This window comes from Salvelinus sp. IW2-2015, linkage group LG9 (assembly GCF_002910315.2).
Source record: "Salvelinus sp. IW2-2015 linkage group LG9, ASM291031v2, whole genome shotgun sequence".
NCBI classification, from domain to species: domain Eukaryota; kingdom Metazoa; phylum Chordata; class Actinopteri; order Salmoniformes; family Salmonidae; genus Salvelinus; species Salvelinus sp. IW2-2015.
The window spans coordinates 47,653-74,766 of NC_036849.1; the positions used below are offsets into that span (position 1 = coordinate 47,653).

The 27,114-nt window shown below is 41.7% G+C and overlaps 1 protein-coding gene across 1 annotated transcript; it reads left to right on the forward strand.

Moving 5' to 3' along the window:
- Positions 1 to 26,724, forward strand: LOC111968403 (GTP cyclohydrolase 1). Its single transcript, XM_023993889.2, has 6 exons — positions 1 to 538; positions 7,010 to 7,119; positions 9,065 to 9,120; positions 20,000 to 20,031; positions 20,427 to 20,511; positions 21,871 to 26,724. Exons 1-6 carry the CDS (start codon positions 175 to 177, stop codon positions 21,995 to 21,997), a joined length of 774 nt encoding a protein of 257 aa, XP_023849657.1. The 5' UTR covers positions 1 to 174; the 3' UTR covers positions 21,998 to 26,724.
- The last annotated feature ends 390 nt before the right edge of the window (positions 26,725 to 27,114 follow it).

Sequence of the window (27,114 nt, forward strand, 5' to 3'; positions counted from 1 at the left end):
TTATAAAGCCATGGGGTACCAACGTCTGAGAGTGCTTCATGTACTTTGATACATTCAGGTGACGGCAGTGTACTCAGCAGGTGGTGCGTTCAAAAACAAAGCTGTGTCCATTAAGCGAAAACACTGGAAAGCGCATCCTCCATTAGTGAAAAGACCTTACGTCAATTCTGAACTATGGAGCGCTCAAAACAGTGTCACGACAGTGAAGCTGACAGTAAACCGACTACGAACGAAAGTTCTATTAACGGACACTTGGTAAAAAAAGACAACCGGATCTTGGTAGGCCTATCTCAAGGGACGGGGACGGCCGGTGAGTCGAGTTCGCACACAGGGTCCTCAGTGGTAGAGGTCTGGAAGCATGAGCGCACCCGAAGTATGGAAGACAATGAGATGAACTTGCCTAGTCTTGCAGCTGCCTACACCACTATTCTCCGGGGGCTCGGGGAGGACCCGCAAAGACAGGGACTTCTAAAAACTCCGTGGAGAGCCGCGACAGCCATGCAGTTCTTCACCAAGGGCTACCAGGAGAAAATCAAAGGTGAGTCAGTCGGAATGCCCCTTTTCCCAAGTTGTCAACACTTTCCTATGTTGTAAAAAAAAAAGTGACATGGATAACCTTAAAACGAAACCTTTTAATTTACCTGAAATATAGACATTTAGATGTCATTTACTTAGGCTACTGAACTCCAATCAAGAAATCTGTTTTGAGAGGAGAAATATGTAATTTATTATGCTGTTATATATATATATATATATATATATATACTGTACCAGTCAAAAGTTTGGACACACCTACTCATTCAAGGGTGTTTTTATTTTTTTACTATTTTATACATTGTAGAATAATAGTGAAGACATCAAAACTATGAAATAACACATGGAATCATGTAGTAACCAAAAAAGTCTTAAACAAATCAAAATATATTTTATATTTGAGATTCTACAAAGTGGCCATCCTTTGCCTTGATGACAGCTTTGCACACTCTTGGCATTCTCTCAACCAGCTTCACCTGGAATTAATTTTCCAACAGTTTTGAAGGAGTTCCCACATATGCTGAGCACTTGTTGGCTGCTTTTCCTTCACTCTGCGGTCCAATTCATCCCAAACCATCTCAATTGGGTTGTGGTCGGGTGATTGGATTGTGGAGGCCAGGTAATCTGATGCGGCACTCAATTACTCATCTTCTTGATCAAGTAGCCCTTACACAGCCTGGAAGTGTGTTGGGTTGTTGTCCTGTTGAAAAACAAATGAGAGTCCCACTAAGCGCAAACCAGATGGACAAAAACCCTTGAATGTGTAGGTGTGTCCAAACTTTTGACGGATACTGTATATATACACACTTCTTACATCCTTAGCCTATGGTCAGGTATTTCAGAAGATGCTTAGTTACACATTCAATTAACTTGATTGCTTTTTGTAAAACAATGTTCAGTATAAGAGCTACAGATTCTTGTTTAGAGATGTGCAGTACAACATTTGAAATCATTGGCACTGGAGACAGGCTTCACTCAAATGACCATAGTATGTGATTTAGAGCAGTTGAGTACAAAATAGTACATCAAGAAAGAAGGATTTACAGTCAATGTTCAGCGTACATTCATAGACAAGTAACCCTACAATAAGTATGTTGTTTCTAATATTCTCAGTTGATGCACTTTTCACTCATCTGTCTGAAATCCCTCTTTCTACACAATACTGCTATTTCTGTCCATCCTTATGAAACGGTTCACGTGCATATCCAGGCTCAACAAGTCCCCTGGTCATCCTTACCAGACTTTATTGGTTCTGTTCTCCACGGTTGGGACTGTTTTAGTGGTGGAGCTGGGGAGCTGCCCCTCGCAGTATTATTAACCCCTGCCCTCCCCCCACCAAAAACCCATCTGGAGTTGGTTTCGCGGGGAGCACTTTGAGGTTCTGTGTAATATGTTTGAGGAGACACACGGAGAATGTGTTAGTGACACTCGTCCTCCCTAGCTGAAAAACATGCAAAATAGATAACTTGAGAAGGCTTGGACCCTGTCTGGTCTATATGGATTCAATTCTCTTCCCCCCCCTGTTTGAGGTGTTGTGGGAGTGGTATGGAAACGTGAGGGGCCAAACCAAACAGTAAATCCAGCAAAAAGTGAAGAGTCACGATGAGTCACGAATGTGTGTTCAGGAGCACTGAAGCAAGTGGTATTCTCTCCCTTTTTGGATTGGCTCTTGTTCTGCACCACCACTTTGTTTAAATGTGTAATGTCATTGAATTGAAGATTTTGAAGAGCTGAATAACTTCTGTGGCCAGTTTCACAAACCCAGATTAAGCCTGGATGAAAAACAAAGGGGAATCTCAAAGGAGAATCTTCATTCCAAGTGCTTTTTAGTCCAGGAATAGGTTTAATCAGATTGCGGAAAACCGCAATAGGTGTCATATTCGCCTTGTCACAGTGAGCCAGTGGATATATGGATATACACTACAAAAGTATGTGGACACCCCCTTCAAATAAGTGGATTTGGCTATTTCACCCATACCTGTTGCTGACAGGTGTATGACATCGAGCACACAACCATGCGATCTCCATAGAGAAACATTGGCAGTAGAATGCCCTTACTGAAGAGCTGACTGCCACCTTTCCAACAAGTCAGGTTATCAAATTTCTTCCCTGCTAAAGCTGCCATGGTCAACTGAAAGTGCTGTTATTGTGAAGTGTAAACTTCTAGGAGCAACAACGGCTCAGTCGCAAAGTGGTAGGCCACACAGGCTCACAGAACGGAACCTCAGAGTGCTGTAGCATGTAGAAATCGTCAGTCCACGGTTGCAACACTCACCACCGAGTTCCAAACTGCCTCTGGAAGCAGCGTCAGCACAATAACTGTTTGTCGGGAGCTTCATGAAATGGGTTGAGCAGTGGAGACGTGTTCTCTGGAGTGATGAATCACACTTCACCATTTGGCAGTCCGACGGACAAATCTGGGTTTGGCGGATGCCAGGAGAAGGCTACCTGCCCCAATGCGTAGTGCCAACTGTAACATTTGGTGGAGGAGGAATAATGGTCTGGGGCTGTTTTTCATGGTTCGGGCTAGGCCCCTTAGTTTCTGTGATGGGAAATATTAATGCCACAGCATACAATGACATTCTAGACAATTCTGTGCTTCCAACTTTGTGGCAGTTTGAGTAAGGCCCTTTCCTGTTTCAGCATTGCAATGCCCCCATGCACAAAGTGAGGTCCATACAGAAATGGTTTGTCGAGATCGGTGTGGAAGAACTTGACTGGCCTGCACACAGCCCAGACCTCAACCCCATCGAACACCTTTGGGTTGAATTGGAACGCCGACGGCGAGCCAGACCCAATCACCCAACATCAGTGCCCGACCTCACTAATGTTCTTGTGGCTGAATGAAAGCAAGTCCTCGCACCAATGTTCCAACATCTAGTGGAAAGCCTTCCCAGAAGAGTGGAGGCTGTTATAGCAGCAAAGGGGGGACCAACTCCATATTAATGCCCATGATTTTGGAATGACATGTTCGACGAGCAGGTGTCCACATACGTTTGTGTATTTGTGAGTGTGAGACTGTGTGGTTGCTTGCACATGCCATGTGTGTTTCGTGTGTGTGTGCATGTGTGTGTCTGTTTGTGTGAGCAAATAAGTAACTAGTTTTATGAGTGCCCAGGGCGTACAGGATGTCAGTGTGAATAATCCAGGGCTGAACTGGTAGGTCTTACTTTATAGGGTCTTCTAACTCCAACAGTGGACAGTCTCTCTCACCCACACACACACACACACTTAGTTTCTACACATTCTCACTTAGTCACAGAATTTCCACTAAAATCCCTCGATGCTGACCCAGACTTTGTCATTTCTGTGTGCTAATAAAAATAATGACTCGTGTTTGTTGCGCAAGACGGCGTGTGTTTAAAAAAAGGGTTCGTAGTGGAATGGAAGTCTAGCCCTATGAGGCTCATTGTCCTTATTATTTTAATATAGTGCATTATAAAATTTAGTTCATAGGGCATTATGACTAGGCTGTATAATTCATAATCTAGTTGATTATTAATTGCTTATCTAGATGCTTATGAGCAGTTAATAGCACCTATGTCATGCATTATTATATTTATATTTAGCATATAATGCATTATGAAGATGGTTCATGTTACTTCTCGTTTATGCATTATGCTGTGTGCTTATTATGCATTAGAAAGAAGGTATTCATAGGAAGAGAAACATGAATGGCATATGTATAATGCTATCAACACATGAGATTCCAAGAAAAACCTGAATGGCATATCCTTCATAGCTGCATTTGAAGGCAGTAAGCAATATGCATATGTCACGTTTGAGCGAATCACTTTTGTCAAGTCCATCGTTGGTCACCGCCTTTCAAAGTGTTGCTTTATAGGTATAAAATTGTCAGACTTGCAGTTTTTGGATGAAGTCTCCTTCGAGTTGGTGCGGTTGCTTCTCACCAAGTGCACCATGCAGCCATCACCTGCATTGTGGGATGCACTATGTGTCAACCAATCATTAAGGTGCTTCTTTCTCATTTAGGTGTTGATGCGAAGGGGCAGGGGGAGGACAGCACTGCTACAGGGGATTGAGAGAAAGGTAGTGAGGGAGGAAGGGAGAGAGAAAAAGGGAGAGGGGGATAGAGAAAGCAGGTTGGCCACCAGCGCTCTCAACCCCTCTGCTTGACATCCTAACAATTTGTAATGTAGCCATAGTGACTGTGGTTTTTGTCTGAGATGAGTTGATGCTGATTTGATTTCCTGTTCTTTTGCTGTGGCCCTGTCACGTGTGTGTGTGTGGTGGGGGTGTTTGTAGAGAACCAGACTGGTGAGGGGCAACTGCTCTCTGAACATCTGCTGCCCTCAGGTTGGTGAGATGAACTGGGGATGGTGCTCAATTCATCAGTAGAGCTTTACCGGGAAAAACAAATACCGGGCTGGGAGAGAGACATTTGGAGTACTGCTTGAGTGGAGAAACCCAAACAGTAGCACTGTTCCTTTAAGCACGGTCAAATATTATCATCAATGGACAGATAACAATGTTCTTAGTGACTTCATTCTAACCTACTGAATGTGTCAGAGAGCAGTGAATCTATGAAAGACCGTTACCTCCTACTCTTCAACTTCACTTGTCAATAAAGAAATCATAATATTCTAACAGTGATGTGAAATCAGCATTTGTTCATTTAGTCTTTTAACCAGTCTAGTGAAACTGCACTTGATATTCTAATAATTCTTATCCTATACATCAGCCATACTCAACTGATGGACCGTGGTCCAGATCCGGACCCAGAGCAGGGTCAATACAGACTGCGGGTCCCAAAATAATAATAAAATAAAAAAATGTTAAAAAAAAAAATATATATATTTGTTTTATTAGGAATTCAGTCAAATCTCATTTAATTTGTCACATGCGCCGAATACAACGGGTGTAGACTTTACTATGAAATGCTTGCTTACGAGCCCTTCCCATGGATGCAAAGCAAGGTTTTTCATTTCCTGGCAGCCTATCTACTGAGGTTGGGTTGGAGTGGGAGTGGTAGGTAAAGTCTCCATGGTAACATGGTGAGTGAGCAGACGGTCTGACTTGTTGCTTTAGGGTCCTGCCTTGTTGTGGTTTTGCAGTTTGTCTGTGATAATTATTATACAAAGAAAAATAGTAACACAAGGAATAAAGTACACAAGAATGAAGCTATATACAGGGAGTATCAGTACCAGATCAATGTATGAGGTATTTGAGGTAGATATGTACATGAAGGCAGGGTAAAGTGACTAGGCAGGATAGATAATAATAAATAAACTGAGTAGCAGTGTGTGTGTGGGGTATTTTGGGTGAGAGTGTCAGCGTGTGTGTGTATACACTGTATATAGTCTTGTGAGTGGGCATAGAAGCCCGCAAGATGGGGTCAAAATGCAGATAGTCCGGCTAACCATTTAATGAACTATTTAGCAGTCCTATGGCTATTTAGCAGTCTTATGGCTTGGGGGTAAAAGCTGTCTCGGCGCATGTTGGTCCAAGAGCCGATGCTACTGTCCGGGAAACAGTACCAGAGCAGAGTGAGCAGTCTGGTTTTGGTGGCTGGAGTCTTTGGCAATTTTTCGGGCCTTCTGACACCACCAGATATAGAGGTCCTTGGTGGCAGGGAGCTTGGCCCCCGTGATGTACTGGGTTGTCCGCAACACCCTCTGTAGTGCTTTGTGGTTGAGGGTGGTGCATTTGCCATACCAAGCATTGATTCAGCCAGTCAAGATGCTCTCGATGGTGCAGCTGTAGAACTTTTCTTTTAGCTTCCTGAGGGAAAAGACTGTGTGGGGGTGTGTGGACCATTTTTAAGTCCTTAGTGATGTGGACTTTCTCATAGTAAGTACCCCTGCTATACATTAAAATGTTATTAATTTAGCAGATGCTCTTATCCAGAGTGACAATAAGCATATAGGCCTACACATGCATTGTCTGACTTATCAAACACTAAGCCTATGGTGAAACTATTGTTGTTGTTAGTTTAACCAGTGATCTCATCGCCGTAGCGCCCAAACCGGCTGCTGCTTGTACAGACAAGTGGCAAAACAACAAGGCAGGACCCTAAAGCAACAAGTCAAACAGTCCACTCACTCAACCATGTTACCATGGAAACTTTACCTCCCATTCCAACCCAACCGCTGTAGATAGGCGGCCAGGAAATTAAAAACCTCCGTCAGGGAGAAGGGAGGGCGCATCGCCACAAACAGATAAAAACCCATGGATTTATTTGAACAATGATATGAGCTCCGCTAGGAGAGAAAATGAAATAAAATGACAAACAGGAAGAGCGGTAGGGCTATATGGGAGTCGAGATATAATTACAATGTTTGCCAGATAGAAACAGCAGGCTTATGGAATGGAGGTAGAGTGAATGATTAGGTTGCCGAGGGCTGTCTGGTCTCGTCTGTTGCGCGTCTTGTTAAGTGTCTCGGAGCTGTATGGCGTCGACTCGATGGGCCTCGCACTCATCCGTCTCACTCTCTTTTTCTCTTTGCTTCCGCAGACGTGCTGAACGACGCAATCTTTGACGAGGACCACGACGAGATGGTGATCGTAAAGGACATTGACATGTTCTCCATGTGCGAGCACCACCTGGTGCCCATCTTTGGAAGGGTAACCTATTTGCACCCCAGACCCACACCAGTCCACGATGCACAATCTCCAATTATGGGGAATCTCTTCTAGGTTGGATCCTGTAATAAATCAACACAATAAAAATGTTAAAAAAAGGTTTATACACATGTTTAACTCAGCGAAAGTGCTTCTCAGACAATCTTGTTCACAACAAGGAGTAGGCCTACTTTCTATATTACCTTGGCTTGCATGGTTGATTTTTATACATTTTTGTGTGCGAGGTTGAAGTTGTAGGCCTAATTCTGTGGCTGAGGTGATGCCACAATTTGAAATAAAATTTGTAAGCTACTGTACTCTCACGCGTAATACCCCACTGCTAAACACCCCAAACAAGTGCCCCATGTAGAGACATCCTCAGGGGCACTGATAAGGCCTTTGTCCACTGAGCCTGTAATTGAGCCCAGTTGTGATTAAACTACTGGTAAGGAAAAATGGCCACCGGCACTGACCAAGGCGGCATTCCAAATGGCACCCTATTCCCTGTATAGTACACTGCTTGTACTATATTGGCAATAGGATGCCATTTGGAACGCATCCCAAATCAACTGAAATCCTGTCAGTGGGGATTCAAGTGAGACACGGTAAATTCTGTCTGTTTTGACATTTTAGTACTGTAGACCTAGCATCCTCCCCTCTATTCTCCCCTCATCTTACCCTGCAGGTGTTTGCCATTTAAGACCAAAGAGGGAGGCCATTGATCCTTTCATATCCTTTTCACGGTGCAAATGTGCCGTGATGATAGCGGTAGCAAGTGTTATGCACTCTCTCACTCTGGACACATACACACACTGGTCGTTTTTGTCTTTGTGGTGTGTGTTTGTTTGTCAGCGGTTGGCTGTCAGAAGGCCACATTACTCGCGTCCACCTCATTCCCCCGCTGATGGCTCCCTGTTGTCATCACAAGTGCTAGTCGCCTCTTATCCACACTCTTATATATTTCCCCGCGCATCTATCTGAGCCGATCGCCGAGCGCTATAATGACTCACCGATTTCTGTGCGTCCAGTCAGTCATCTTTTAACGCTTTTAGTGTCTCTTATCACCTCACAACAAGGTGGTATTTGTTTTCGTTGAGCTATGCTGTTAGGCCTACTTTTACACCATATACCTTTGAAAAACCATGATGCCCATATCTGAACCCCACTTTTAATCAAACGTGAATCCCTTTTTTTTCAAAGTGAATTGCGTTTCTTATTTCTTATTTTTTATTTTATACACCCTGTTCAGAAATGCATTTTATCACAACCTAGCATAAAGAGAGGGAGAAAAGAGTAGGAGGGGAAATCCTTGCATTCATGCCCTTTCTCTCTGCCCGTTTCAGCACATTGCTGCTGACATTTGAGTGGAGGGTTGGTGGGGAATGGGTGGAGGGGGAATTCAGCCTTCCAGTTATACGCAGTAGCAGGCTCACCAGCTGGATGGGGAGGAGAGTCTAGAGCTCAATCCTCTTCGGGGCTTTCATCTGCTGCTTATTTATCCATGGTGCAGACGTGACTCCCTTACCTCCCCTTCACTTCTCCGATGGCCTTTAGATAAATGTTGCCTTTTGTCTTTGCTTCTTATGATTCATATCTTTCCCACGCAGCAGCCCATCAAGGTGGAATGGAAAGCAAATGTTCAGCTTCCCTTCATCACGTGATGAGAACTTGTTGAGAAGAAATGTGTTCGCTCACTGAGCTAATGCCTAGGCTTTAGCTCAGCGGGCTAACAGTCTTATTATACACAGAAGACATGGGGTGGAATCCATTGAGTCATATCCAGCCAACTTCAAACACTGAGATATACTGTACATTATCATGCCAGCTGGGTCTGTTTGGCAGTGCAGACTTTGGGACAACGTGATTTACTGTCTGTTGTTGTGAATATGGTATAATGCGGAACTTGGCCATCATTAATGGCAGAATTGGTCTCTCTTCTCTCGCCCAGGTCCATATAGGCTACCTCCCCAATAAGAGGGTTCTGGGCCTCAGCAAGCTGGCCAGGTAAGTGTATGGAAAGTGTAATGGTGTATTTGCTATTGTGATATGAAAAAAAATGTAATGGATGTCGCAAAAAGCTACTTAATTTTTCGATTGCAGTAAAAATTATTTTCAACAAAGGGGATAGTGTACTAAGACTTTCGACTTAACAGCCTTCTTCAGTGTGGATATCGTTAGCTATTGAAGTTATTGCCGGTATACCAGGGAAACGCACCAAGGTATGGAATTCCTATGACAAAAAATCCTAACAATAGGGTTGGATATTGGGAAATTGGAGGGATTGGGATTACCTAGACTCAATCCATGTGTGCAGTATCATGTACGAATATGTAATCTGTTCCTAGACGGTCCTTCAGGCAATACAGTACAATATGGTCACCTATTAGATAATAGGAACTACAACACGGTGATGAACTAAGAGGCTGACTCATGTTGTATCCCAGAGAGCTGGACCTGGGTTTAGTGGGTTACCTATACATTAGCTTCTACAGTGTAGCGTTCGTGTAGCATAGCGGTAGTGTTTGCTGTGAGCCTGTTCAGGTGGAGAGGCCACTCAGGGTGGAACCTTAAGCTGATTAGGAGTGTGTATGTGACGAGAGGATTCTGATCCCATCTGACCCCAATACCTGAGACTTAGCCCCTTTCACTAATACATACTCATACTTCCCTTCCCCACCCATGTGGCCATGGTGTCTATGCCACACGCAGCTACGCACATACGCTGATACACCAGTGCTCACCATACAAAACACAATACCAGCAATACTTTTATTTTTGAAAGAGTACATTTTATTTTGGAGAGTACACTTCAGGTAATGGCACTGGCATGTATAGCGGTAAACTGTTTTACGGGCTCCTGACCAAAAATATTGTGTTAATCTTAATTTTTTTTTGTACATAATGTTTCCGCCATTGTTTCCTATGACCGAAAATAGTTTCTGGACTTCAGAAATGTGATCACTAACCTCCGATTTGGATGAAGAATTCTACTTCAATGACCTACTGCTCAACCAGGACCAGGCCCTAATCCCAGACACTCGAAAGAGGAAAAGACGTTCCATATAGAGGCCGAAGTGGGGGCACTGATGAAACTACAGCAGAGTGAATAAACCACCCCTACCGTCTGTTCTATCTGCGAATCACTGTAGAACACACTAGACGAGCTCTGTTCAAAAATATCCTATCAACTGGACCTGAAGAACTGTGGCTGAACGAGGACACGGTTATTATAAAGCTAGCTAGTTTTTCTATGCATCGCCAAGACAGAACGGCAGTGTCTCGGAAACTCAAGGTTGGGGTGTGTGTGTCTTTTTTATTTTTTTCGTGATATCCAATTGAGATCCAATTACAATCTTGTCTCATCACTGCAACTCCCCAACGGTCCGTTAACAAAAGCTGGTTCGCGATATCTAATATTAAGGAGTTAGAATAACTCATGATAAGCTGTCGACCATACTATTTACAAAGAGTTTATTAATATTTTTCGTAGCTGTCTATTTACCACCACAAACCGATGCTAGCACTAAGACCGCACTCAACGAGCTATATAGGGCCATAAGTCAACACGAAAATGCTCATCCAGAGGCAGCGCTCCTAGTGGCCAGTTATTTTAATGCAGGAAAACTCAAATCCATTTTACGTAATTTCTACCATCATGTCACCTGTGCAACTAGAGGGGGAAAAAATAACTCCAGATCACCTTTACTCCACAAACAGAGACTCATACAAAACTCGCCTTCCATTTGACCATAACTCTATCATCCTGATTCCTGCTTACAAACAAAAACTCAAAGGGAGTACCAGTGACACGCTCAATTTGGAAGTGGTCCGATTAGGTGAATGCTAAGCTTCAGGACTGTTTTGCTTGCACAAACTGGAATATGTTCTGGGATTCATCCGATGGCATTGAGGAGAGCGCCACATCAGTCACTGGCTACATTAATAAGTGCATCGACGACGTCTCCACAATGACAATACGTACATACCCCCAACCAGAAGCCATGGATTTCAGGCAACATCCGCACTGAGCTAAAGGCTAGAGCTGCCGCTTCCAAGGAGTGGGACACTAACACGGACGCTTATAAGAAATCCCACTACGCCCACCGACCAACCATCAAACAGGCAAAGCGTCAATACACAACGAAGATTCAATCCTACTATACCGGCACTGACACTCGTCTGATGTGGCAGGGCTTGCAAACTAGCACGGATTACTAAGGGAAACCCAGCCATGCGCTGCCCAATGACCCACGCCTACCAGACGAGCTAAATGTCTTCTATGCTCGCTTTGAGGCAAGCAACACTGAACCATGCGTGAGAGCACCACCTGTTACGGATGACTGTGATCACGCTCACCGCAACCGACATGAGTAAGACTTTTAAACAGGTTAACATTCTCAAGGCTGCAGACGGATTACCAGGATGCGTACTCGGAGCATGCACTGATCAGCTGGCAAGTGGCTAAACTGACATTTTCAACCTCTCCCTAACCCAGTCTGTAATACCGACATGTTTCAAGCAGACCACTATAGTGCCTGTGCCCAAGAAAGCCAAGGTAACCTGTCTAAATAACTATCGCCCCATAGCATAATCGCCCCATACCATTAAATACTTTGAAAGGCTGGTCATGGATAACATCAGCAAATTCATCCAAGACCAATTTCTGAAAATGTTAAATAGTGAAACATTAAAGTTCTGTCCTGCTCTGGGTAGATTGACTTCAATACAAAAACCTTAGGAGGCTCATGGTTCTCACTCCATTCCATAAACATACACAGTAATTATGACAACTTCCGGAGGACGTTCTCCAACCTATCAGAGCTCTTGCAGCATGAACATGACATGTTGTCCAGCCTATCAAAGGATCAGAATCTAGTACTGAAAGCAACAGCTAGCTAGCACTGCAGTGCATAACATGTGTTGAGTAGTTGACACAAAGAGAAAGACAATAGTTGAAAAGTTTTGAACAAATTTAAGGAGAAGCGAGAGCAAGAGAGCTAGCTATATTTCGTTGTATTTTTCACTTAGATGCACTATGCAGAAATGTCTCAGCCTTTTCCTGGTTGCTAAAATTCTAATTAACACTTTACTTGACACCCAGAGTCATTTTTATTTTATTTAACCTTTTTTATTTAACTAGGCATGTCAGTTAAGAACAAATTCTTATTTACAATGACGGCCTACCCCGGTCAAACGGTTGACGCTGGGCCAATTGTGAGCCACCCCTTGTGATACAGCCCGGGATCGAACCAGGGTCTGTAGTGACACCTCTACCACTGCAATGCAGTGCCTTAGACCACTGCGCCACTCGGGAGTCATAACCATACCATAACAGCTGACAACTTGTCATAACCTGTCATAATATGGTCATGACCCATTTTTATCCCTGTTCTTACATTTTGCGTTATTGTATGGCTGGTTATGACGCCTACATAAATAACCCACATTTATTCAAATATTTTTTTCCCCTGCTAAGAAGTATCCTTTGTTATAATCCTTTGTTATATTCAGCATTTTTTTTTTTTTAAATAACTTGTAGAAAATACACTTTATGACACTGTCATGAAGCATTATGACCATCCTGTGTCACTTTACTGGGACTAAGATAATGCTTCTTGACAGTGTCATAAAATGTATTATGACCATCATCATTATAAGCCAGATAGGCCTATGACGTACATACCCTCTTTTTGACTGATATAAGGGTGTCTTGTCCTGCTGCTTAAATCTACTCCTGCATTCATCCCAGTCATCGGCAACAGAGCATTAGGGTACAGTAGGTGCATGTCTGACATCAATGTGTGCGCAATTGCAATTACTTTCGGTGTACGAAAGTAAAAGACACAACAAAAAACTTCAGAACGGGAAGCAATAGAAATGGCGCTCATAGAACAGCTCTACCCCTTCTTAGACTTGCTTTCAATGATAATTACAGATCTATACAGGGCAAAAATATAAATGCAACATGTAAAGTGTTGGTCCCATGTTTCATGAGCTGAAATAAACGATCCCCGAAATGTTCCATACGCACAAAAAGCTTTTTTCTCTCATTTTGTGCACAAATATGTTTACATCCCTGTTATCTCTACTTGGCCAAGATAATCCATCCACCTGACAGGTGTGGCATATCAAGAAGCTGATTAAACAGTGTGATAATGCTAAAATGTACTGTTTTGTCACACAACACAATGCCACAGATGTCTCAAGTTTTGAGGGAGTGTGCAATTGTCATGCTGACTGCAGGAATGTACATCAGAGCTGTTGCCAGATAATTACATGTTAATTTCTCTACCATAAGTCGCCTCAAACATAGTTTTAGAGAATTTGGCAGTACATCCAATGGGCCTCACAACCGTAGACCACGTGTAACCACGCCAGATCCGGCTTCACCTAAGGGATCGTCTGAGACCAGCCACCTGGTCAGCTGATGAAACTGTGGGTTTACACAAACTTTCAGAAACCGTCTCAGGGAAGGTAATCTGCGTGCTTGTCCTCACCAGCGTCTTGACCTGACTGAAGTTTAGCGTCGTAACCGACTTCAATGGGCACTGGCACGCTGGAGCAGTGTGCTCTTCACGGATGAATCCCAGTTTCAACTGTACCGGACAGATGGCAGATGTGGCGTCATGCGGGCGAGTGGTTTGCTGATGTCAATGCTGTGAACAGAGTGCCCCATGGTGGCGGTGGGGTTATGGTGTGGGCAGGCATAAGCTACGGACAACGAACACAATTGCATTTTATCGATGGGAATTTGAATGCACAGAGAAACCGTGACGAGATCCTGAGTCTCATTGTCGTGCCATTCATCCGCCGCCATCTGTACACAATTCCTGGAAGCTAAAAATGTCCCAGTTCTTCCATGGCCTGCATACTCACTAGACATGTCGACCATTGAGCATATTTTGGGATGCTCTGGATTGACGTGTACGACAGCGTGTTCCAGTTCCCGCCAATATCCAGCAACTTTGCATAGCCATTGAAGAGAAGTGGGACAACATTTCAAGGGACACAATCGACAGCCTGATCAACTCTATGTGAAGGAGATGTCGCGCTGCATGAGCCAAATGGTGGTCACACCAGATACTGACTGGTTTTCTCATCCACACCCCTACTTTATTTTTTAAGTATCTGTGACCAACTGATGGATATCTGTATTTCCAGTCATGTGAAATCCATAGATTAGGGCCTAATAAATATATTTCAATTGACTGATTACCTTTTTATATGAACTAAGTAATTTAGCGTTAATATTTTTGTTCAGTGAATAACACACACTTCTATGTGAATTTGGTTGAGTCGCCCAAAAAGTTATATCTTGCAAACGTCCCCTTTTTCCTCAACACACCAAAGTATGTTCATCTCTAGAAGACAGAACACGTCTCCTTCCTGAGCGGTATGACGGCTGCGTGGTCCCATGGTGTTTATACTTGCGTACTATTGTTTGTACAGATGAACATGGTACCTTCAGGCGTTTGGAAATTGCTCCCAATGATGAACCAGATTTGTGGAGGTCTACCCATTTTTATGAGGTCTTGGCTGATTTTATTTAGATTTTCCCATGTCAAGCAAAGAGGCACTGAGTTTGAAGGTAGGCCTTGAAATACATCGAGGTACACCTCCAATTGACTCATTATGTCAATCAGAAGCTTCTAAAGCCATGACATAATTTTCTGGAATTCTCCAAGCTGTTTAAAGGCACAGTCAACTTAGTGTATGTAAACTTCTGACCCACTGAATTTCTTTCTTCTAATGACTCCAACCTAAGTGTATGTAAACTTCTGACTTAAACTGTATGTTGACTATGATGTTAGCTAATATGGTGAACTATTTAGCGGTTATGGCATGAAGGTTTGGCTTGGATTATTTTAAATTTTTTGCCTGGTCACAGACTAGTGAATAGATGTGAGAAGGAATTATACAACGAGCAAAGTGATCATACTGTTTGTATGTGGCAGCTTTTAAAGTAGACTATTAGGGGTGTATTCATTCTGCTAATTATTTTGAAAAACGTTTCTTAAAATGAAGCAAACGAAACGGGGATAAACACAACTGAATTTTCAACTGTTTGGACTAATGATTACACCCTAGATCAGCTAAATGCAGGTGAGTTTGTGCAAGGCATTATTGAATGTGTCGCTGTATGTCACCTTGATTACTAAAAGATTTTCTCTCGACCGGTGCACCTACGTTGTAAACTTTCATTTGTAAGCTAGGTTGTAGCAACCTCATGATGGGTATAGAGAAAATTCAAGTATCGTGTAGTAGCCTAAACCTATCGCTTTTACATTGAGCTGTGTGAATGGAATATGAATCAGTCATCCAATATGTTGTAATAGAAATAAGGCCAGGTAAAAAAACTATTTTTAAAAAATTGTTAGGGCCTTAGCTTAGGTGTTACAGGTCCAAAAAATGGTCAGACTCCAGCCACACAAGCCACAGACTGTTCTTTCGCCTCCCGCATGGCAAGCGTTACCAATGCACCAAGTCTGGAACCAACAGGACCCTGAACCGTTTCTTCCCCCAAGCCATAAGACTTCTAAACAAGACTGCTAAATAGCTAAACAAATGGCTCCCTGGACTGCCTACATTGGCCCTTTTTTTGCACGAACTCTCTTTTGCACTTTATTCCATTCCAGGCATTACAATGAGCCCATCCTATAGTTCCCCCCACCAGCCTCCACTGACTCACACATACTGACACCCAAACACATACACTACCGTTCAAAAGTTTGGGGTCACTTAGAAATGTCCTTGTTTGTTAAAGAAAATTAAATGTTTGCCCATTAAAATAACATCAAATTGATCAGAAATACAGTGTAGACATGGTTAATGTTGTAAATGACTATTGTAGCTGGAAACGGCTGGTTTTTAATGGGATATCTACATAGGCGTACAGAGGCCCATTATCAGCAACCATCACACCTGTGTTCCAATGGCACGTTGTGTTAGCTAATCCAAGTTTATAATTTTAAAAGGCTAATTGATCACTAGAAAACCCTTTTGCAATTATCTTAGCACAGCTGAAAACTGTTGTTCTGATTAAAGAAGCAATAAAACTGGCCTTTTAGATTAGTTGAGTATCTGGAGCATCAGCATTTGTGGGTTCGATTTACAGGCTCAAAATGACCAGAAACAAAGAACTTTCTTCTGAAACTCGTCAGTCTATTCTTGTTCTGAGAAATGAAGGCTATTCTATACGAGGAATTGCCAAGAAACTGAAGATCTCGTACAACGCTGTGTACTACTCCCTTCACAAAACAGTGCAAACTGGCTCTAACCAGAATAGAATGAGGAGTGGGAGGCCCCGGTGCACAATTGAGCAGGAGGACAAGTACATTAGTGTGTCTAGTTTGAGAAACATACGCCTCACAAGTCCTCAACTGGCAGCTTCATTAAATAGTACCTGCAAAACACCAGTCTCAACGTCAACAATGAAGAGGCGACTCCGGGATGCTGGCCTTTTGCACATTCACCCTCTGAATGGCATGCATGCATACATACATACATACATACATACATACATACATACATACATACATACATACATACACAATCCATGTCTCAAGGTTTAAAAATCCTTCTTTAACCTGTCTCCTCCCCTTCATCTGCACTGTTTGAAGTAGATTTAACAAGTGACATCAATAAGGGATCATAGCTTTCACCTGGTCAGTCTGGAATGGAAATATTACATTTTCCTAATGTTTTGTACACTCAGTGTATAGCCATGTTATTTTTATTCGTTATTCACTGTATTTATTCCTCGTGTGACTCTATTTTTATAAAAAATATCTTTAACTCTGCATTGTTGGATATGGACCTGCAAGAAAGCATTTCACTGTTAGTCAAACATTTTGTCAACGAAGCATGTGACGTATACAATTTTATTCGATTTTTATAAGAATTGAGCTCTGAAAGGCGTTGCACCCAAAACCTCAAATGTGCTTCATTGAGATGGATGCAACAGTTTTATCCCTTCATATCGATGCATCCGCCCATTTGAAAGTCTTCGTAATCCTCTTGTTCTGTGGCATTTTGCTGAGCCAAGTGATGGAACTGCAGGGATAGGAGAGGTCATGTTTGTAAAAGAGCATTGGGTCAAAAGGGAAGGGATGTCAGGCTATGATGAGGCTAGCGTGATCCACTTCTCTGTTACTCAGATTGACTCACTGGAGGTTGGAACTTGCAACTGGTTGTCAGTGTGACTGCCACAGAATACCACACACTCCCCTAGAAAAGCACCAGAATTTGATCTCTCAGCAGGAAATTAAAACTTGTAGTCTATTGAATGTTTAAAAAGGCTTCTAAAGTTTGTAATTTCTACTTTAAAATGTTTAAATTATATTTCACATTTCCTGCTGTAGTAAACTGGCTAAAATTAAGTTCCTACATCTGTATGCACAGTGGCTTCAGAAAGTATTCACACCCCTTGACTTATTCCACATTTTGTTGTTACAGCCTGAATTTAACATTTATTACATTTAGTAAAAAATAAAATAAATACAAAATTACATGAATTAAAAATGAAAAGCTGAAATGTCTTGAGTCAACTATTTAACCCCTTTGTTTGGGCAAGCCTAAATAAGTTCAGGAGTAAAAATGTGCTTAACAAGTCACATTTTTAAAACCTTTTGTTTAACTAGGCAAGTCAGTTAAGAACAAATTCTTATTTACAATGACGGCGTACCCCGGCCAAACCCAGACGACACTGGGCCAATTGTCCGCCACCCTATGGGACTCCCAATCACGGCCGGATGTGATACAGCCGATACATAATACATTGCTAGGATTGATGCTGTGTGAAATAATAGTGTTTATCATGATTTTTGAATAACTACCTCATCTCTGTTCCCCACACATACAATTATCTGTAAGGTTCCTCAGTTGATCAGTGAATTTCAAACACACATTTAATCTAAAAGACCAGGGAGGTTTTCCAATGCTTCACAAATAAGGGCACCTATTGGTAGATATAAATAATTAATAGCAGACATTGAATATCCCTTTGAGCATGGTGATGTTATCAATTACACTTTGGATGGGGTATCAATTACACCCAGTCACTACAAAGACACATGCGTCTTTCCTAACTCCGTTGCCATAGAGGAAGATAGCTGTGTAACAGTATTGCTTCCGTTCCTCTCCTCGCCCCTACCTGGGCTCGAACCAGGGACCCTCTGCACACATCAACAACAGACACCCATTGTTACCTAATTGCGCCACAAAAGCCACGGCCCTTGCATAGCAAGGGGAACAACTACTTCAAGGTCTCAGCAAGTGACGTCACCGATTTGAACCGCTACTAGCGCGCACCCCGCTAACTAGCTAGCCATTTCACACTGGTTTACAACCGCTCAGGGATTTCACCATGAGGCCAATGGCGACTTTAGAACAGTTACAGCGTTTTAATGGCTGTGATGGGAGAACTGAGGATGCATCAACAACAATGTAGTTACTCCACAATGCTAACCTAATTGACAATGACAAGAAAGAAGCCTGGACATAATATAAATATTCCAAAACGTGTCCTGTTTGCAACAAGGCACTAAAGAAATACTGCAAAAAAATTGGCAAAGCAATTAACTTTTTGTCCTGAATACAAAGTGTTATGTTTGGTGCAAATCCAATATAACACATTACTGAGTTCCACTCTCCATATTTTCAAGCATAGTGGTGGTTGCATCATGTTATGCGTATGCTTGTAATCTTTAAGGAATAGGGAGTTGTTCAGGATAAAAAAAGAAACGGAATGGAGCTAAGCACAGGCTAAAACCTGGTTTTGTCTGCTTTCCACCAAACACTGGGAGATGAATTAATCTTTCAGCAGGACAATAACCTAAAACACAAGGCCAAACCTACAGTGGAATTGCTTACCAAGAAGATGGTGAACGTTACGTAGTGGCCAAATTAGTTTTGAATTAAATCTATGACAAAATCTGAAAAATGGTTAACAACGTTACAACGTAATTTGGCCACTACGTTACGTAGTGGCCAAATTAGTTTTGAATTAAATCTATGACAAAATCTATCAATGATTAACAACCAATGTGACAGAGCTTGAATAATTTTGAAAAGGATAATGGGCAAATGTTGCACAATCCAGGTGTGGGAAGTTCTTAGGCATAGAGACACAGCTGTAATCACTGCCAAAGGTGCCTCTACAAAGTATTGACTCAGGGTTGTGAATACTTATGAGATATTTCTGTATGTCATTTCTAATACATTTGTGGGAAAAAATCTACAAACATGTTTTCACTTTGTCATTATGGGGTATTGTCTGTGTGTAGATGGTTGAGGGGGAAAACATTTATTTATCCATTTTGAATTCAGGCTGTAACACAACATGTGGAATAAGTCAATGAATACTTTCTGAAGGAACTGTATGTTGACTTGGGGATTATTTAAACCAAAGACTCATTGCAGAATGTACACAATAAAAATAGCACTTTTTTTACCCAATATTCATATCAAATCACAACATTTATTACGGGTCCTGAAGAAACAATGTAGCAGATAAATTCCTATTACTGATAGATGCATCCAAAGATTTCCCAAAGTTATTGTGTATGCAAAAATTCTTTATAATCAATGCTGTGTTGGATTTGATTGAGTCTATTCTTTTAAACACACAAATTACAACAGCTCTTAGCAACTTCACCCTGTCCAAACCAATACAAATCAACCTATATGACTGACACTGTAAAATGTGACCTCTGTTGTGAAGAGCTCTCATGTCTCTTTCTAGTTTCCACTCTGTCCCTGAAGAATGTGTAATCCCTCTTTGACAATGTAAGCCTCTTTGCCTCACTGTAAATCTTACCACTTGGGTGTTCTCATGTAATGAAAGTTTTTTTCCCCAATGCCTTTTCCCCTAATCTCTCCCCAGGATTGTTGAAATCTACAGCCGTCGACTGCAAGGTATTTCCAGACATATAACAATCAATTTATACTTTCGAGAGTTGATGGACAATAAAGTGAACTGCACCTAGAGTTTTTATGTCTCAAAGACAATATTTGTGTATTTTTTTTTTTAGGACTTAATCAAAGTTGCACTTTGTCATTTGTGTATACTTACACTGTAATTACCACAGTAACAATTTATTAATTGCATTAAAATTCAAATCGTGCATTATTTCTATTCCCACATTGTCCTTTTTCGAGATGGTCAGTTGGTTGACAGCCTGGTAAGTTTTGTTACTTAGAACAAACGGTAACCTGCCATGAACCTGCCATGTCATGGTCGATCATGTCAGATATCATGTTTGACTTTGCTCTCTGACTTGGACCGTGTTTATCTGTCTGTTCTCTTTCAGTTCAAGAGCGGTTGACCAAACAAATCGCCGTGGCGATCACTGAAGCTCTGCAGCCTGCCGGGGTGGGCGTCGTCATTGAGGCAACGTATGTCTCTTTCTCCTTTTTCCCTCACCGACTGATATTAAGAGCCCCATACAAACAGACATTAAAGATGCACTATGGAAAAATGTGGCTTGAATGTTAGCTGTATGGTGTATACACATTCATATTAACAAATCCTTAGTTTTAGGAAAACAATATGCCCTTTCTCTTCCCAAAGAGGTAGTTTCTGGGCAATATCTGTCCATTTAAGGTGACCCTATTTGGTTCAAGTCTATCCACAGAGGAAAAAGTACCTTATTGCCAATGCAATAATGTCAGTCAAAACACAAACACACACAAATGAAACCAAATATATTGTGCAAGGTCATATCTGGACAATCTTCAATGGGTCACTAACAGGACATTTCTCATACACCCACATCTAATAACTACAGCTGCAAGAAAAAGTACGTTAACCCTTTAAAATTACCTGGATTTCTGCATAAATTGATTATCAAATTTGATCTGATCTAAGTCACAACAATAGACCAACAGTGTGCTTAAACTAATAGCACACACATTATTGTATTTTTCTTGTCTATATTGAATACATCATTTAAACATGCACAGTGTAGGTTGGAAAAAGTATGTAAACCCCTAGGCTAATAACTTCTCCAAAAGCTAATTGGAGTCAGGAGTCGGCTAACCTGGAGTCCAATCAATGAGATGAGATTGGAGATGTTGGTTAGAGCTGCTTTGTCCTATAAAAAACACTGACAAAATTTGAGTTTGCTATTCACAGGAAGCGTTGCCTGATGTGAACCATGCCTTGAACAAAAGATCTCAGAAGACCTAAGATTTAGAATTGTTGACTTGCATAATGCTAGAAAGCGTTACAAAAGTATCTCTAAAAGCCTTGATGTTCATCAGTCCATGGTAAGACAAATTGTCTAAAAATTGAGAAAGTTCAGCACTGTTGCTACTCTCCCTAGGAGTGGCCATTCTGAAAAGATGACTGCAAGAGCAGCGCAGAATGCTCAATGTGGTTAAGAAGATTCCTAGAGTATCAGCTAAAGACTTACAGAAATCTCTGGAACATGCTAACATCTCTGTTGACGAGTCTCCGATACGTAAAACACTAAACAAGAATGGTGTTCATGGGAGGACACCACGGAAGAAGCCACAGCTGTCAAAAAATTGCTGCACATCTGAAGTTTGCAAAAGTGCATCTGGATGTTCCACAGCGCTACTGGCAAAATTCTCTGTGGACAGATTAAACTACAGTTGCATTGTTTGGAAGGAACAGACAACACTGTGTTGAGAAAATCCAGGTATTTCCAAAGGGTTCACATACTTTTTCTTGCCACTGTATAACACCAATGTATAATGATGCATTTTGTCTCCTCCATTCTTCCTGCATAGTCACATGTGCATGGTGATGAGGGGGGTGCAGAAGATGAACAGCAAGACTGTGACCAGCACCATGCTGGGGGTGTTCCGGGAGGACCCCAAGACACGAGATGAGTTCCTCACCCTCATCAGGAGCTGAGAGGGACGAGCGGTCCACAAACCTGCTGCACAGCCCAACTCGGATCCACTCTCCCTGTCGCCTGGTTGGAGCAGCAGCCGGCACACAGCAATTTCTGTACAAAGCCTAGAGTCCGGGCTTGGTGGGTGTGTGTGCGTTATGTGTGTGCGTTTTATTCCATCCCTCCACCCCCTTCCAAATCATCACATGGTCACATGACATAGCCGTGTATGTACATGACAGTCTTACTTAATGCTGTCTGCCAGGTGGCAGGCTTAACCTAAAAAAATACTGGCTCAATGATTAGTGTTTTATGGTTGCTTAATTTTGTCCTTTATTTTTTTATTCAGTTTTAATCAGATTGAACTACCAATTACAGTAGAGATACACCTACACCTACAACATCCTAATATTCGAAACAATTTATCAATCTTGTTTTTTACTTTTATCCTGATATATTTTTACAATATATTTTTATCCATGTAAGCTAGGACCATAGGGTTTAATTCAAAAACTGACATATTTGTAAAGCTGAAGCATTATAGATTCCGCGATATAAATTAAGGTAATTTTGCGTTTGAGCCGACATACACTGAGTGTAAAAAAACAACTTAAAGAACTGCTTTTTCCATGACAGACTGACCCGGTGAATCCAGTTAAGATATGATCCCTTATCGATGTCACTTGTTAAATCTACTTCAATCAGTGTAGGTGAAGGGGAGAAGACCGGTTAAATAATTATTTTTAAGCCTTGAGACAATTGTGAATGTGTGTCATTCAGACAGTGAATGGGCAAGACAAGATTTAAGTGCCTTTGAACAGGGTATGGCAGTAGGTGCCAGGCACACCGGTTTTGTTGTGTCAAGAACGGAAACGCTGCTCGGCTTTTCACGCTCGACAGTTCCAAGAATGGTCCACCACCCAAAGGACATCCAGACAACTTGACACAACTGTGGGAAGCATTGGCGTCAACATGGGCCAGCATCCCTGTGGAACGCTTTCGACACCTTGTAGAGTCCACGCCCTGACGAATTAAGGCTGTTCTGAGGGAGGGGGGTTAGGGTTAGGGTTAGGGTAGTCTGTATTGTCATTGTTTTTAAAAACCTGCCCTGGGACTGCGGTTGTAAATGAGCCGGTTGGCTAGAACCGGCACTTTTACAGAAACGTTGATTAATGTGCACTGTCCCTGTAAAAATAAACTCAAACTCAATAGGAAGGTGTTCTTAATGTTTTTTTACACTCATTGTATGCAGCGTTTACCGTGAATGCCATCTCCGCTAAAGCAGGAACATTGCCTTTAAATTTCAATTCACGGATTACTATAATCGTATGTATTTAACCTTGCCTTGAGCCAAACCTATTCAAGTGTGGTAAGTGCCCTTTTCGCATGGCATCATATTCCCGCTCAAGCCAAATGCTTCAAACCCATTCGTCAAACAATTAACACTTAGGTCTATCAGCCTATCAGAAGGATCAGTCCCCATCTACTGTACTTGTCATTAACTAATACACAAAGGGGGAGCAACATACACTCATACAAATTTGGTAGCTACTGCTCCAGTTAATTGTATACTGCACCCTTCAACTTCAGGAAACCAACAATGATGGGTTACTGAACATGTTAACTGGAGTTCAAATGATGTGATGTAATGTTGCTGTTAGTTTTGATTGTTGTATTTGTCTGTGATCAAAGTTTCCAAAAGGTGCAGTTACAATGACTAGATGGTAACTGGATAGTGCAATGAAGGAGGATTTAGATGGCACTAAACGGTGTCCATAATAGGACAAGCCGGTCAGGAGTTGTTGTCAGGAGGCTGGCCTAATATGGACACCGTACATACACTGTACATTATTCGTCACACTATTGTAGGTATCACAATAGTGAAAAAGGTACGGATTGACAAATGTGGCTTTCTCTGTATCCCCCAAGTGTGCATTTCAGAATTCAGTTAGGGTCTCTATTGGGCACCACTAGCTTCGTATATGTAAGTTGTGTAGGTCTGTATGCATTTTTAATTTTTGTGTGTAATCTACAAGTGTATTTTCAAAAATTGTTGTGGGCCAGCCCAGTATATATTCCGCTGACCTCTATCTTGAGCAGCCTTACTTTTTTTTTGGAGGAGAATGGAGAATTCACTTCCAACCGATGAATTCGAAGAGACTAGAGGTAGGAGTCTCACCTCTTGGTAAAGGAGCACATCAACTCTGTTAACCTTCTATTGTCAAATCTGAATATATCTATGTATGTCAGTGTATAAATGTTTCAGATTTCTTTTAAACGTTTTAAATGTCAAAATATGCTGCACTTGAGTACAGTACAATCCTCTTTGCAATGTCACGTATACTGTATGTTTGATATTTAACATGTTATGTAGGCTCTTCTCTCTTCAGCCGGGATATTAAAATATAGTAACATTTGAAAAATGTTCAGTAGCTAGGTATCCATCCAATTGGCGAAAGATTTTTATGTGAATATTCAAAAATCACAGCAGAGATGTTTCCAAGAAATTGACTTGTTGTAGATAAAAAGCTGTGTGTGATGACCGTGCACATGAAAATAACTTTGGCGTTTAAATTACCATGTACCATTGCATTTGTAACTCTACGGATGGTTTTGTCACAAACTGTTGCGTTAATAACAAATGTGCGCTATCTGGTTTTGGCGCATGCTCCAGTGATGCCAATTCAGCAATTTTGTTGCTTGATTTAGCAACTTTTCAGACTACCCTGGCAACTTTTTTTTTCAAACAGCACCTAGCAACACATTTAGCTACTTTTAAAAATGTATTTGGAACTTTTAGCAACTTTTGAAAAGTGACTCAAACGCTAAAATGCACGCATTTTCCCTCTAAATGACACAAAAAACGATTTTCTCTGTCACACACTTAGTCACAACACACATGACTGGCTGCAAAAGTGCGTTGTGAGTGACGTCAGCAGCAGACGCTCAGCTCGTGCACAGGCAGCAGCAATTTCAGCAAATTGCAAATCATTGTTGGCTGACTGCAGCAGCAGTAGTACGGGTTCGACGAGCCAACCCCAATTAATATAGTTGGTCACGAATGTTTCATCTTGAACAGAACTTACAACATAAATCAACATGTCTCAATCAAAATTGTACAGCCAGAAGTACAGAAAATAGTGGGAGAATGTAACTGAACAAATGTCAAATCATATTTTTTTCCGAGATGGCCAGGCAATTTGAGTAACGTTATTGTGTATTCTACGTAATGACGCAGTTTTACGTTATCACGCAATGACATCACGTCATTTAACAACAAATCAACCTGCCTCTAGCAATTTACCCTGTAAATGAGTTGGCAACACTGGCATGCTCTCCAGTCTAGAACAGTTCGCTGACAACGTGGACAGGGTAGGTTATATGATGCAATATGGATAAGAGCAATAGCATTTTTATTTGTTAATTGGCAGACAAGTTTTGTTCATGTAGCCAGCATTCAAATAAAACTCTTGATGGGCATGTGCATGAAGCTCATCACCGTCCATCACTTAACCGTCATGAAAGTTCATCAAAATGATTTAATCTGCCTATAAACGCAAATGTTTTTCCATGTCGTAGTACAACAGATGTCATCGCATGACTCTCAAATTTACTTCGATATGGTTTATTAAAATCAATATTTGCACATAAAGGCTTTCCACCGCATTTGTCGCATAATTATTTTTTACCGACAAAAATTATCCCACCATGAACAAATTTTCGACATTTCTACCGATACTTTCCATCACACCTATTGTGATTTATTTTCATACAGTATGACTTTACTCTCAAACTGTCGATGGAAACGTTGCGATAAATAGGAATAGTAGCAAGCGGTATAGTTGTACATTTATTGGAAATATATAATACTCTGAAATGGGTAGGTTTTAACCAATCTGATTTGGCCATTGGGGTTGTATATGTCAGGGGTGGGAGAAGGTGCGTGCTATATAGTCAGACAGCTCCTACATTGTCTCTGTGGCCTTTTTTTAGGAGGACCTGTTCTTTGGGCTCCTTCACCACTGTCATTTAGGTTACACTTCTTACTGTGGTCATTTGAAAGTTTTAAATAAAGAAAATTAAATATGTATGTAAGAACTATGAACCTGGCTATTGTGCTCTTCTTTGTAAAGCCTGTTTATACCTGGCACTAACATATGTCCTGTTCTACTTTCTGATTGTGCCCACATTTAAAGTGTAGATTATTTAAAATACCTGATTGATCACAGAATGTTGGCACCATATACCAGCATACAACTGGGAAAAATCCACTTGAACGCACCTCCAACTGAACTTGTCTATCATCCCCATGCTCACTTGCACCTCTAAATTGTCAACAAAAAGAAAGCAGATGGCAGCAGCTTCAGCAGTTGTGGTTTATGATAAGAACAAAATACAAATTATTGATACAAAATTGATTCTGTTCATCTTCGTTTTGATTTAAGTGAAAGCAGCTCTGGATATGGGCAAAAGAGCAAAACAATCACTTGCCTTCTTATGACCTCCATGTTTGATGGTATTTCCCAGTTCAAAACGACTTCACACTGGTAATTACCACCTTCCCACCGGGTTATGAACCTATTATTAAGGACACCCATATCGGCATTTGTCATTTAGCAGACACTCTTATCCAGAGTGACTTCGTGCATTCATCTTAAAATAGTTAAGTGGAACAACCACATATCACAGTCATAGTAAGTACATTTTCCTCAAAATAGCTATCAAAGTCAGAGCTAGTAAGGGGTAATTTTTTTTTAAAAAAAGCAGTGTTAGGCATTATTTATTTAGGGAGGGGTCAGGGTGAGAAGGGGATGCTGTGGGATTATTTCAGATGCTTTTGGATGATGGGCAGGGACTCTGCTGTCCTAGCTTCAGGGGGAAGCTGGTGACAGGACAGAGAAGAGCTTGGACTGGGCTGAGCGGAAGCTGCCAAGAGACCAGAGGTGGCAGAACGGAGTGGGTGTTGTCCAGGGTCACGCCAAGGTTCTTTGTACTCTGGGAGGGGGACACTGGAGTTGTCAACAATGATGGAGAGGTCTTTGAGCGGGCAGGCCTTGCCCTGGCGGAAGAGCAGCTCCATCTTGTCGAGGCTGAGCTTGAGGTGGTGGGTCGACATCCAAGCTGAGATATCTGCCAG